This window comes from Daldinia loculata (genome assembly GCF_022478755.1).
Source record: "Daldinia loculata strain CBS 113971 unplaced genomic scaffold F4817scaffold_17, whole genome shotgun sequence".
In the NCBI taxonomy this organism is placed as follows: domain Eukaryota; kingdom Fungi; phylum Ascomycota; class Sordariomycetes; order Xylariales; family Hypoxylaceae; genus Daldinia; species Daldinia loculata.
In genome coordinates, this window is record NW_026054871.1 from 554,870 (window position 1) to 568,039 (window position 13,170).

General features: G+C 43.6%; 7 protein-coding genes across 7 annotated transcripts; 2 read left to right on the forward strand and 5 right to left on the reverse strand.

The window, feature by feature from the left end:
* Nucleotides 1-1,174: 1,174 nt before the first annotated feature.
* On the reverse strand, nucleotides 1,175-2,071 carry F4817DRAFT_314851 (alpha/beta-hydrolase; the record flags this gene model as incomplete). The annotated part of the gene is made up of 1 exon (XM_049300460.1): nucleotides 1,175-2,071. One exon carries the CDS (start codon nucleotides 2,069-2,071, stop codon nucleotides 1,175-1,177), a length of 897 nt encoding a protein of 298 aa, XP_049160297.1.
* An 892-nt stretch (nucleotides 2,072-2,963) lies between these two features.
* On the reverse strand, nucleotides 2,964-3,365 carry F4817DRAFT_314852 (uncharacterized protein; the record flags this gene model as incomplete). The annotated part of the gene is made up of 1 exon (XM_049300461.1): nucleotides 2,964-3,365. The coding sequence occupies one exon, from the start codon at nucleotides 3,363-3,365 to the stop codon at nucleotides 2,964-2,966; it is 402 nt and encodes a 133-aa protein (XP_049160298.1).
* A 1,039-nt stretch (nucleotides 3,366-4,404) lies between these two features.
* F4817DRAFT_358038 (trimeric LpxA-like protein) lies at nucleotides 4,405-5,240 on the forward strand (the record flags this gene model as incomplete). The annotated part of the gene is made up of 3 exons (XM_049305980.1): nucleotides 4,405-4,577; nucleotides 4,647-5,043; nucleotides 5,175-5,240. 3 exons carry the CDS (start codon nucleotides 4,405-4,407, stop codon nucleotides 5,238-5,240), a joined length of 636 nt encoding a protein of 211 aa, XP_049160299.1.
* Nucleotides 5,224-6,842, reverse strand: F4817DRAFT_68877 (uncharacterized protein). The gene is made up of 3 exons (XM_049307767.1): nucleotides 6,671-6,842; nucleotides 5,869-6,611; nucleotides 5,224-5,810 (listed from the first exon to the last, which is right to left on the reverse strand). The coding sequence occupies exons 1-3, from the start codon at nucleotides 6,737-6,739 to the stop codon at nucleotides 5,390-5,392; spliced, it is 1,233 nt and encodes a 410-aa protein (XP_049160300.1). The 5' UTR covers nucleotides 6,740-6,842; the 3' UTR covers nucleotides 5,224-5,389.
* A 719-nt stretch (nucleotides 6,843-7,561) lies between these two features.
* On the forward strand, nucleotides 7,562-8,590 carry F4817DRAFT_364399 (RTA1-domain-containing protein; the record flags this gene model as incomplete). Its single annotated transcript, XM_049306747.1, has 3 exons — nucleotides 7,562-7,742; nucleotides 7,801-8,052; nucleotides 8,112-8,590. The coding sequence occupies 3 exons, from the start codon at nucleotides 7,562-7,564 to the stop codon at nucleotides 8,585-8,587; spliced, it is 909 nt and encodes a 302-aa protein (XP_049160301.1).
* A 165-nt stretch (nucleotides 8,591-8,755) lies between these two features.
* On the reverse strand, nucleotides 8,756-10,282 carry F4817DRAFT_364401 (uncharacterized protein; the record flags this gene model as incomplete). Its single annotated transcript, XM_049306748.1, has 3 exons — nucleotides 9,801-10,282; nucleotides 9,408-9,747; nucleotides 8,756-9,343 (listed from the first exon to the last, which is right to left on the reverse strand). Exons 1-3 carry the CDS (start codon nucleotides 9,983-9,985, stop codon nucleotides 8,756-8,758), a joined length of 1,113 nt encoding a protein of 370 aa, XP_049160302.1. The 5' UTR covers nucleotides 9,986-10,282.
* Nucleotides 10,283-11,269: 987 nt separating this feature from the next.
* On the reverse strand, nucleotides 11,270-12,434 carry F4817DRAFT_68905 (uncharacterized protein). The gene is made up of 2 exons (XM_049307768.1): nucleotides 11,361-12,434; nucleotides 11,270-11,289 (listed from the first exon to the last, which is right to left on the reverse strand). The coding sequence occupies exon 1, from the start codon at nucleotides 12,191-12,193 to the stop codon at nucleotides 11,438-11,440; it is 756 nt and encodes a 251-aa protein (XP_049160303.1). The 5' UTR covers nucleotides 12,194-12,434; the 3' UTR covers nucleotides 11,270-11,289; nucleotides 11,361-11,437.
* Between the last annotated feature and the right edge of the window lie 736 nt (nucleotides 12,435-13,170).

The following is a 13,170-nucleotide window of genomic DNA, read 5'->3' on the forward strand; positions in this document are numbered from 1 at the left end:
CATGGCTTCAATGAATAACTTTTCATATGGGTAATGTTCCGGGACACTGTTGATCATTTCGTCAAACGAGGGCATCGCTTCAGCACGTATGTCCGGACGTAAACCACGGACTGATTTGATAAGAGGGGCGGTTTCAACTGGGTATAACAGTTTAACGCTCTCTGTCTGGTCTATCGGGAACACGTTGGTAGACGGCGGGTTACGAGGCGAGAGAAGTAGAATATGTGAAAGATATTAGCGTAAGCGCGTTTAGTCTTTAGGGAGAACTGAACTTTGTATCCGCATTTCACTGCTGCCAGAAAGACGATGGGACCCCGTACGTCCGATATACCAATATAACTGATAGTTTCGAAACTTATGCTCTTTCCTAGCTGCGTTTCAATCCACCGGGCCGTATAATTGACACATCGTGCAATATCCGCAATAGTAACATCGCGGAACCCTTGCGTCACGTCCGACGACTTAGGAATAGCAGCATACACCCTATTAGGTTGAGTTCTTGCTAGCTCATCCAGAAGCAGAGGCATTAGCCTTAGCCCATATACGGGCTCTGAATCTGAGGATATAGCCATCGAGTTTGCCACAGTATAATAGCAAAGCAAAATCTATGGCTTACAACAAGCAAGTAGAGTCCTTCTAAATAGGTAAATTTTCGGTCTGAAAGACACATTGCCAAACTAGGAGCGGATGGAGAGTAGGCGCTTGTGGGATAATATACGTATCCCTTACTTGTTATTTGTCTTATGTCTTACGCTAATCAGTAGTAGCTAGAAGAAAGAGTACTTTATCCAAGCCCAAAAATATATATGTCACTTAGATACATATTAGGAAATGATATTGTCCTTGTCACATAAGAGTTAGTCTATTCTTTGAGATATTTTACCTTATAATAACGATTTGCTCGTACTCATAACCCATCGCCCTCTACGCTAATTAACACACTTTTCTACTTTGAATTTTAGGCCTTTACCACGATTCTCTTTACTTTAGCATGGATAGCGACCCTGCAATAATTTCACCACCAGTCTCATTCAGCTTTTAGCACTCACCTCAGGTCCTCCGTCAGGCGCGGAGTCTCGTAATTGATTGTATGCTTAGCAAACGCAGGGTCTCGTGATTGCGTTAGATGGAACTACCTGATTACCTGTGTAATTTTGCATCTAATAGAGCGGAGTCACATGCCGCATTTTCCCTGGAGAAAATTGACTATGTCATCTATCTCATCTGGAATTTTATACCAATGCCCTTGCCCCTGGTAAACTTTCCATGAAACGTCAAAGCCTACCGATTTGAGGATTCTTTGGGCCGCCTCCCCATTAGACAACTTGATCTTTTCATCTTCCGCACCATGTCCGAGAAATACTGGCGTAGAAAGTGACGTCCCTCTGCTGTTAATATCGGGAATGCCACTGGAATCCAGTACATCATCGTAAAACTCGATCACTGGGACAATTGGATTCTCTTCTGCTTGGGTATACACCTCGTCCGAGGAAAATGGATCTTCATCGATAGGGTCAGCGTCGTTGTCAAACACGAATGTGTCGCCTTCGCTTCCTATGAGGCTATCGATGTCGGGTTGAAATGGTAACCATCCGCTCATCCCCACGAACCCCCCGAGAGGAAACCAAGATGTAAAAAGGCAGAATAGTGCCATTGCACAGCCATGACTGAGACCACCCAAGATGACGTTTTGGTGGGGAACCTTTTGACATTCGTCTTTGACCAGATGAGATATTTCACCATGGGACTCCACAAGCCCCTTGGTTTGGGTATTCGGTCGGAAGAAGAGGTCATCCAGAGAAGCGATGTCGAACCATTGTGTCAACTTTGCGTTCCTTATCATGCTTGATCTACGGCGCTTAGCTGTAGGAAATATAAACCGTGCACCAGGGAATACTTCTGTCAGCTTTTTGCCACCAGAGGTGACGCCAGTCTCAAGTAGTTCTTCCCCAAATTTACGTCCATTTGACCCAAGTCCATGGAGAAGGATGAAGCTGTGGGTATGGTTTGACGTAGGCTCGACAATAAAAGGTGCCGAACGGTCAGTACCAGGTGTAGTTTCTGAACTCATGGTCTCTCGACTTTCGAGTCGGCATGTATTTATCTCCTTATAAATATCAGGCTAGTGTATGCCAATTGGTGTATGCCGAAGCGTGGGCCTTAAAGGTTTTATGCCTTTGTATTTATAATAAACTGATAGTAAAACTAAATCTTGATCTATTGTTTTACGTTAGGATTTCTAAAAATCGACTGATTGTGAGACACGGCTATAAAGAGTTTCCACGTGTGAAAGAAATTGTTTGTGTTTCCAATGTATTGAATACCTACCTAAGGTATACCCCATCTGATTACCACAAATTAGGTTAGTTACCTAGTTTGTTCGTACTAGAGTTGTGACGAGGTAGCTGGAAGGTGGCAAGGTGCGTTAAGTTTCCAGCTGTAATTGCTAAACTGAAATACTGCTTCCGCCTTAGTTTTGTTAATTTCCTTTTTTTTCAATAGCCGAACTCTAATTTCATCATCTATTAATAATCACCTTATCATAGATCTAGCCCTTGGTATTTGTATTACTTAGTCAGCTGAACGTCTATATAAGGCATTCTCCAGTATACCGCAGCTCGAATTTACAACCTGGATCAATATACCTAGATCTTTAGCACCTAGAATTAACTAGTCGTACCTAGAATAGTACATGACATACTTAAATCGACTACTTCAAGTACCTCTTAGGTTAGGTAGTAATAGCCAGTCCTAACCGCTACTAAACCTAATGATGTCAAGCAACGGTACATGTCGATATTCCCGTTCCTAGAGTATACATGCATATCAAAATGAATAATTAGGCCGCGTACGAATATTAATAAAATATATGCAAGGTGACATCCTAGACCAAGTCTGCGAAATTCTCACGTAGGATGACTGGGGTATTAAGAATGTATTCGGGATGAGATTCCAGAGGTAACTTAAGAGGAAGCACCATCATGTGAATAAGGGTCAACTTCCATTTTCTGATACCACGCATCACTCGTGCCACTCGACACAAGAGATTTTCTTTCGAGGTCCTTAAGAACGTCAACTATCCACCTTTGACAGAACTTTGGTGTTATGCTCTGAGCTGATGCTTTGAGTTTCTTAACGTCTACCTCTTGGAGGTTGCCAACTTTATAGTATGACTCGATTTTATGATTATCGACCCGCTTGGTCTGGATCTCAAGCTTATAATCTTTATCGTGTGTTGGCCCACCCGTTACATGGTACCAGGTACCGTGTTCTTCCCCTGGGTATGCTACTATCAGAAGCCAATGTCGAGCATCACCCGCACAACGGACTTTGCAGATGGCAACGTAAAGTTCTAAATATGCCATTTTCGATTTATAAATGAAGTCGTATATAAAGCAAAAGAATATGCGGCGCCGTCCAGATCAATTATTTGATCTTAAGAGGCTTGGTATTGAAATTTATGTTGGATTCTTATATACTCATAAATACAGCATAACATCTTAAAGCAACCATCTTAGTGTATAAAATGCCTATCGAATACCTGAGTCTGGGTTCCCATAGTCGATTACGTGTATGAATGAGAAAATACAAGGGCTGCTTATATATTGAATAGTTACCATGAGGTCTGTAATATTACTATTTAGAAAAAAGGCGTTAGTCATAGACTTTCTATAAAGTGTACTTGTTCAAACACTACACACTTCTCGTCATAACTATGGGACGCTTACGGATAACATAGTTCAGACAGTCCAGAGAGAGGTAGATAGACTATATAAAGTGATTAGGGGAGGTTGAGTGACTTATAAATAAGGATAGAATTACGTTATACAAATATATTCAATATATGCCAACCACGAACATAAGGTACATCAATGAAACCCTTATAGTAATCCCAACTTCTAGTCAATGAGTTGATATATTTTACACCTAGTATATAATCACCAGCAAGACTATAATGTTGCTTTTGTTCTTCTTTCACTAAGCTCTTAGCAGCTACTATACTACACTTAAATATTAAAAACTTATCAGGCTGAACTCAAAATAAGTTGATTTCGCAATGTTCAAATCCAAATAGTAACAAGTTCAAAACGTGAATCCGAATTCTTAGCTACCTCTAAATAGTTTTGGAAGTTGATTTGGCGCGGTAGACTAGCCGTATTATCAATGGCCTTGGTACATTATGTAAATATGCATTACATAGGTAGGTATTTATCCATATATACCACATAGAGTATGTAGCCACTCATATAGCGGCCCGTATTCAAACCCAAACCAATACACAAGAGAGCTTTGATACATTTCACAACCCGTTTTCGTGTACGTAGATAGTTTAAATCTGATATCACCCTTCGTTTACTACTTCCTCCCATTCTTTCGCTCAACAACTTCTAGATTTTCTCTACTATGGTGCCAAAGGTCGACGAAGGCGAGAACCTCGCTCGCATGGAACGCGGGGAGCTTTACTATGCCTTCACTCCGCAACTGATAGCCGAGCGACAACGATGCACACGTATCCTTAGCCGACTCAACAGCGCTGGAGAGTTGAGCCGCCGCGAGATCGCGGGATACTGGAAAGAGTAAGCGGGTTTCGAAGCCCTCATTTAATATGTACCTGTTACAGTAAAACACGCTGACCTTTCGGGCAGAATAACCAAGGATGATCGCCCTCTTCCTCCTCCCGCAGCAACAGACGAAGAAGAGGATGCGATCCTTCACGAATATCCCTGGATTGAACGACCGATTAGAATGGACTATGGTACCAACGTTAAAGTCGGAAGCAATGTATTCATAAATGTCAACTGTACTATAATTGATACCTGCACGGTGTCGATTGGGTCACGAACTCTTGTTGGGCCGAATGTATCCTTTTTTAGCGGGACGCACCCCCTGGATCCGGACCTGCGCAACGGCACCAACGGACCAGAACTCGGCAAGCCGATTACCATCGGTAACGACTGCTGGATAGCCGGGAATGTGATAATACTCCCCGGCGTGACGATTGGTGATGGGTGTACGATTGGTGCGGGAAGTGTTGTGACCAAGGTAAGCAAAGCTTAAGCCTGCCGCTACTAATACATAACTTACAGACGGTCTAACCGTGAATACTTATCTGCATATAGGACGTTCCCGCTTATCACTGCGTGGCTGGGAACCCTGCTAAAATACTTCGCAAGATTGAGCGGAAGTTTAAAGCTGAACAGGACGCTCTAAAAAGTAAGCTCGAGGCACCCGAGTCATAAACCCGGAAACGTTAATGAAGGGCTGTAGAAAAAACATCTTCGTATGAATCGTAATCCTCAGCTTTGATAGATGCGACTAAACAGTTAGATTTCTATCCAACCAATACAACCGGAAAGTATTATTGAATCTCTCATCCAAATCCAAAGGGCTATGGATTTATATGAGCCTTTGGCCAATGAAGACGAGCTATAAATCCGGGCCGGTCATGTAAACGTCTTTCAATATCTTCAAGTACCGGTTTCGCCCATCCTTTCACGGACCAGTTAACCCGCTCTGTGACGTTCATGAGCACCAGGAAATGTGCCAAGAGGACTAAAGCGTGCGGGGCAGATGATTCCACGTCTTTGATAATTGTTTCGTCGAGTATGCATGACCACCATATTACCATGCCAGGCTCAATATACGAGCCGGCATATGCTACAATTTTAGTACATGTTTCCAGCCCATCGATAGCACGGTCATAGTGTTGTGTCTTGGAAAGAGGCAATTTCCCTTGAAGCAGTGATCGTAGAGAAGATAGGACAAGAAATGTCTCTGGAGGAAGCAGGGTATGCTCAAGAGATGGGACGCTATCGCAAGATTAACCAAGGCTATGGTGGCCAAGAAACGAATGTGTAGGTTAGGTACCTTTTCTCTTCTGCTTCAGGAATCCATATGCCATGAACTACTGGTGCAAATTCGGTTTTTGCTATCAGATGAGTGAAGGGTTCGAGAGTAACGCGCAGCCCCCGAACAACGGTAAACAGCTCCAATAAGTTGTGAACAGGATTCTCAAGCCTCAGATCATCTGCCCTTAATGGCAGTGTGTAAGCATAAACTATCACGATGGTAGCAAAGCAGAAGACAGCTCTCCAATTGTTGTATGTAATGCGGGGCAATATGGCTCTGAAACCACTTAAGCCTTGGGATTGATAGTGGGCTGCAAGAACTAAATAGACCTGGCGTTGGCTCGGGTTCAAATACGCTTTATGTATGGCTGAGAGGGCGAGAACGCCATGCCTGACAAAGTCATGTTCGTAACCGACTTGTGGCAGGACGACTTTCCAGATGTGACGTTTATCTAGACGTTGAGATAATGAATCGGCTGTAAAGGTACAATAGTGGTGCAATAGTTCAAATTCTCGACATTCGTCCAGTCCCGACGGGGTTGATATTATGGAGCTGGGGTTGGCCAAGATGCCAAGATTAATAAAAGTTGTTTGCGAGTCCGTGCCTAGAGAGCCTGTATCATCTAGTGATTGAGAGGATAAGGCTCCGGTGGGCAGGCGAGCAGAAGTCAGCACAGGAAGAGGAGCAGCTTTAGGAGGCGTAAAGCTGCAGCTGGCGCCGTATCGTAGGCAATTAGCACAGGTTGGACGCGACTCGTCGCACTAGGGAGAATATTAATATGACCGGGGACTACGCGTACGTGGCTAGGTGGATATACTACCTTGATTTTCCTTTGCTTGCAGATGATACAACCGGTCCGAGACTTCGGATGACTTCGTCTTGTAGCCATATTAGTAGAGTATAGAGTACCGAGTACGACAGTTAGCGCAGTTACGCGGGCGAGGATAATGAAAAATAGATGATAAGAAAATGTAACTCGTCGTACTTCGTACGTTTTAATCGAAATACGAATTATACGAATTATGCCGAATGCGACTCGGAAAAGCGCTTCTTATTGGATAAGGTATTTATAGCATACGAGGAGTCCGAGCTGTACCCCAGCTCATCTCGCAATTAGGCAGATCCTGTTAAACACTTGATGTATTAAACTACCTAAACTAATAATATGAAACATTATTATTTTTTTTTTTACAAACACTCAGGATGAATCCGAATGTCTGAATGACACGTGACGAGCAGTCACGTGTTGAGATGTACTAAGGTACATCTCACAGATCCCTATTCAGATCTATCTCCTAATCTCCTAAACCAATTCACAAGTGTATATTTAAGATCCAGAACAGATAAGTCTAGAAGCCTAGCATGACAGGTAGACAGGTATCTAACTAACTTTGTTTTTTAGAAACTAGAAACTTGTGCACTCTCCAACTTCTAAGTGGGCTGAGTTGACCGAGACTTCTACGAAGAGAAATCCGAGATAATACGAAAGGAGTATGAATAGTGCAACGGAAGGAATATATAAACAAACTCTTGCAAATACACATTCCATATATCTAGCAATAAACTTCAATCTAGCTTTCACTTATGAAATAATTTCGATCGTTTGTTGCACTTTTAATTGTATTCCGCCGCTCTATACTAAGCTTCCTGCTATCTAATATTCTTATACACTCGGATCAATATCTCTGACCAAAACGTCACATCGCCCTCGATGGTTACTTGCGGCAGTCCTAATTGGCAGGACGCGGAATGGGCGTTTTATCGGTATAAGCCTTCAGCAACGGCGGCAGCTATTTTCAGTGTACTCTTTGGCATCACTCTTGTCACCCACGTCGCCCAAATATACATAACGAGAACTTGGTATCTTCTTGCACTCGTTATTGGCTGCACATGTATGTAGTTCCAATCACCCTACCCCAGTCTATTTCCGTGTTAACCTCCTAGTCGCAGGTGAATGCATTGGTTACATTAGCCGAATTATAAACGCCCAACAGGATCCCGGATGCTGGAGCCTCGGTCCTTATATCATACAAAGCTGCCTCATTCTTATTGGACCGACACTCATGGCTGCATCGATCTATATGATTCTTGGCCGTATCGTTGAGTTGACGGATGGAGAGTCATACATCCCCATTCGACGACGGTGGCTTACCAAGGTTTTCGTCGGCGGAGACGTCATATCACTATTCTTCCAATCATCTGGTATGAGGCTTTCATCACAATCTTTCGGTAAAAATAACTCGTTAACCAGATTATTATAGGTGGCGGTTTGATGGTGATAGGCGGTACTATCAGCAACATTGGCAAATATTTAATCATCATTGGTTTATTTGTGCAGCTTGGTTTCTTTGGGGCCTTCGTCGTCCTTGCAGGCCTTTTCCATCGCCGAATGAGTGAAGCACCTACCATTCAAGCAAGTTCCCCTGAGGTTCGCTGGAAGCATTGCCTAGTTACACTATACGTGACAGGTATTATGATCTGGGTGCGGAGTCTGTTTCGAGTTATAGAGTACCTCCAAGGCACCTCGGGAAGTTTATCCAGATCGGAGGTATATTTATATGTCTTCGATGCCGCATTTATTCTAATAGCAATGATTTGGATGAATTGGTACCATCCTAGCGAGATTGGTATTCTTCTTCGGGGACAGGAACCCAAAGGAAATGGAATGAAATTGCTAGCTGGGGAATTTGCCGGAATGAAGCAAAGACCCAGAGATTTAGATACGACTGAGAAATAACGGGTGCAACTTCTTTGAATTATATTTATATCTATATAAATTCATTCATTGACTACTATTGGCTTTGGGGGGGCACTTGGGTTGTCTTGGACGGTGTTGGTGGACTGTCATTCTTGGGTTACTTTGACTAGACTAATACGAATAATTCAACACCAACCCAACGTCTGATTAGGCCAGATGCATTACTTCATATAGAGCTTTCCCGGTAAATATATCTCTATTATTAAAGCCACCAATTGCTGGACCTATATATCTTTGGTAAGTGTGGAAATCTGCTAGTAGTAACTGAGTGGTGATGTTGGCAGCGAAAGTACCCTTCTCGCCCATATCGAATGAGACGGTAATACCTTCTGGTGGGCCGGTAGTTGGCTTTGGGGGGTATTCGCTGTTAGTGCCCCATGGGATGACTGTTGCCGAAGTATTTGTGCAGCTGATGGAAATATCTTCACCGTCCTTGGAGATATATCCCGACCGGTGATGTCCCCCATCTGGCGTTTTCAGATCAAACCAGACCAGAGAATAAGGACCTACGCGAGCGCGTCCCCAGTACCAGAAGTCCAGTAGTTCCGTAAACGGGCGATCAGCCCAGTTTTTGTCATGGTATCCATTTCCAGTAAACTGTACGTGCTCTCCCCCTATAGTCAGGTCTAGTGTAGCATCGGCATCGGGAACCGCATTGGCCCAACCCAAGCCAGGGGAAACCTCTTCCGTTACAACGGGGATATTGGGATCGCAAGGGTATCGTGGGGGCGCTCTCTATTGAGAAGATATATGATCAGAGAAATATTCAGGGGTCAGCAATAATGAGGAGTGAGCTTACGGCACGTAACGACAGTGAGCCGGAAATGCCCGCAGCAGGGTAATCAAGCGTCACATTGTAAGATGCTTTGTTATCCTTTGGGTCTAGATAGCCCTCAAAAGCCATATTCATGCCAGGTCCCTTCCATTGGCTCGTAATACTCTCATCATTCGTAGTGATGTTCGCCCCATATGATGCGAGTCCACCAGACGAGTAGCTTGTTCCATTTTTGAATGTTCCTACGATCGAGATGATCAGACTACCACTTATTTGCGGTGTCACGGCATAGTCTCCAGCCTCCAGGAAATTAATAACAACAGACTCGTTGTCCGAGGAAGTCGATACCGCATCAAAGTACCACCTAAAATGAATAAATAACATGTTACAGCAAGCTTTGTCGTTTAGTATCCTCACCAGTCGAAACTTGTACTATTCGGATAAGGTAGAATCTTTTGGTGGTCGAACGGGCCTAGTCCACCTTGAACCGATTGTAGTTCTGAAGATACACTTCCATTCCACTGCTGCGCAGACAGATGGTAAACCTTGTCACAAGCGGTGGCGACGTGAAGAAGTGACAACAACAAGACGTAGGAAGCCATGATTTCCGTACACTGAGGAGGGATAGGTTGACAGAAAATCCTTTGCAGGAGGCTCGCGGGTTTTATAGATCGTGGAATCTAGAGAAAGACCTGGTAGATATAATCTAACGGCGTACCCACTAGGTCTTGCCTTGGGATGACGAAACCCGATGAGCTCTCGGGTTCAAGGCATAAGAGGTAGGGGCCCTTGTAAAGTACCATCCAGGGTCTTTTCAGAGCTTTCAGCATGGTATATCGTACATATCGTACATATTGAGTACCAATATGAGAACCATACTTGACTTCGATAGGGCCGGCATTGTGGGTTTCTGAGGCTGTACAGCTGCAAGGATTCTCGGGTACCTCGCATAATGCCACGAGGAACCCGAGAAAGAATTCTGATTGGCTCAGCGCCTCGGTATCCGAAGAACTCAGGGGCTTTCGACTTTCTAGGGAAATAGTACTAATCATTAAGCCAAATTGGTCTTATATCCTTAGGAATTAGGAATTTAGCTTGGGTAAAGTTGACTTTTAACGCGAGGTTAAGATTTTAAAAAGACTCTAGGTTAGGAGGTAGATACTCGTTTCTAATACTTGCCTTCAAATTCTATCTCTCTCTAAAATTACGATATATTATTGTTATTACCCTCCAACAAACATATAGTTGTACACTCAGGTATATAGGTAACTTAGTTCATAAATATGTGCTGTAATTTATGATACAGGCACCTCTATAGAAAGGTTACCATGGACTCCACAATAGGGGTCAATCAAGAACAAAGCGTACTGGAAAAAAATATGAAATCAAGGGCTCTCATTAGGGTTGGCTCACCTAGTGCAGGAGCTATATAGGTCGTGGCGGAGGTAAATAGCCAAGTATACGATCAGACTAAGTTTACTGAGAAACCAGACAATAGAACACTAGAGTGGAGGCCGTCGGCCAATTTATCGGATTTGATTGAGTTACTACCTGGTAGCTATTAGCCTAATACGAATAGAATATCAGACAATTGTCACAAATTATTTTCCACATTCTATAATGTTATAGCTCAAGTAGGTAGGTACCTTGGGGTTCGAAACTGGATCTCATACAGCTTTAAAATCAGCATGATCACTATGCTAGCTACCCTATCTAACTGATAGCGCTTCAGGGGTTCATCCTGTTTGCCCTTGCCGTATGTTCTGGTTGGTATCCTAGCAGACGGCATCAGAGGTTCTTTCTCATGAGACCTGTACTGCGAATCTTTCAAGAGCTGGGATGGATACCAAGCCCGTCACAAGCGCGAACCAATTTCACCTAGTGTATGCAATAGTAGGTTGTGTGCCTATATTCTATTAGAACCCGCAGTTACGCTTTGATAATAATAAATATCACAACAGAATATTAAGCACCTACTTGAATATCAGAGTTCTGTGTCGTCCGACTAGGAAATTCATCTAGTTATATCATCATCATGGTCACCCGTGCCTTAACTAACCAGATAGCTCGAAGACTGGAGTACCGTGAAGCTCTCGGTGGGGATCATGTAACTTTGCCATATCTTTGCTATCTAGCGTCACTGTATCCTGGCTTTGCTCATTGTCGCTTGAATTCTCCGTAGATTTTCGCGTACGATGCATGAAGTATACGACTAGAGCTACCAGTACGATGCTGAAGAAAGCCCCTAGGCTTATCCCTACTATCTCGCCTGTACTCAGAGTTGAGCTTGATGAATCAGCTGGATCGGCATTCACGGTGATGCTTGGGTCCCCGGAAGAAGACGCGAATGTCACTAGAGAGGCATGCGATGAAGATGACGAAGGGTTCTGTGAAGTGACTGACGTATCGAAAGTCGTCGGAATGGGCTTCAATGAGGATGAAGTGCCAGTAGATGGATGATCAATTATCAAGTTGGTCGTGCTTTGCAAGATTGGCGGTGGCTTGCTCTGATCTTCGTCCATGTAACAAAGGTCATCGGGTCCGCAATGATAACCCCAAGGACAGCAGCCTGTGCCACATGTCGGTAGTTTTCCCTCTTTGACTGTGGTCTGGACACTCGAAAAGGCGCCCTGTTGATCCAAGTTGCAAGCGATAACATTGATTTCTTGACAATTCCCACTGCTTGCCTTTGGGCAGCATAGAACTGTTGTATTGGCCGCAAGGACGATACAACTAGTATCTATAGTGCAACAGAAGTCTGGCGGAGCAGGCGGGTCGCAGGGACTGTAATAGACCTTCTCGTTGTCCATGGTGCCTTGTATGTTGCTTCTATCTGGGAGGTACCTTGGTTTGGAAATTCTGTGTTGTTTTTAAGCCTGGAAAGCAGAAAATGGCGTAAAGAAGGTGAAGTTTGAGGAAAGGGAAAATTTAGGGTGCTTGTAAAGAGGTTAGGCAGGCTACCGGCCAGGCGGAGGGCTACGTATTAGGGGTGTAATACATGAGATGGCAGTACTGGCTTAAGTATTCCTCGGTGCGCAAGTTTGTTTTCAGAGTACCTCTAGTTACAGACAGCAAAATTGATGATGGACTGCCAGATGCTACCTTCAGCAACAGCCCCTGAAGCTACCTAAGCAAACTTGCAAAAGCATGGACCTTAATTACCTACCCAGTTTCGCACGAGTCACATAGTACTAATTATTATTTTTATAAATATTATGTACATTCCTTTGGCCAACAGGGTTCTCGGTAGTATTTTACATGCTTGAACTGTGTCGTTTGATTAATCCCCTGACCTATTTAAGTACCTAGGTCCTTGTGTTAGGCGTTTTCGTATGCCTGCCATTTCATCAATGATAAAATATTAAGCCAATTGAATAATATAGGGAGTATATTTAAAACAACTGCTACCAATACACGGAGTTATACAACTATACCTTATAAATGGAAAAGCAGGTCATCCGATGAAGTATTTCATACCTACATATTTCGTTATCGATAGAAGAAGTTTGGAGTTGAAAGATGTGTAATGATGACTAAGTTAAAGAAAAGATTTCATGGTACGTTAGGTGCCTAGACTTTCATATGGCCCAAGCTTGGATCTCAGATGGAAGGAAAACTTAGAGCCCTGTGGGGTTTTAGATTCGGAATCTAACCCAATGAGGATATTACCAAGGAAGGGGGGGGGGAGGAAAAAACCGAGGGCCCCCCCTGTGGGGACCACAAGAGCCCGACTTTTAGCGAAGCTCATGCTTATGTCATCCCGTATGTCATCCCCCCTTATGTCATC

Excerpts from the sequence above, each read along its gene's own strand:
- F4817DRAFT_68877 (XM_049307767.1), bottom strand. The coding sequence starts at position 6,739 with ATGGCTACAAGACGAAGTCATCCGAAGTCTCGGACCGGTTGTATCATC. Across the intron at positions 6,612-6,670 it reads GCAAGCAAAGGAAAATCAAG|TGCGACGAGTCGCGTCCAAC; the intron begins GTAGTATATCCA and ends TATTCTCCCTAG. Across the intron at positions 5,811-5,868 it reads CCTGAAGCAGAAGAGAAAAG|CGTCCCATCTCTTGAGCATA; the intron begins GTACCTAACCTA and ends ATCTTGCGATAG.
- F4817DRAFT_68905 (XM_049307768.1), bottom strand. The coding sequence starts at position 12,193 with ATGGACAACGAGAAGGTCTATTACAGTCCCTGCGACCCGCCTGCTCCG.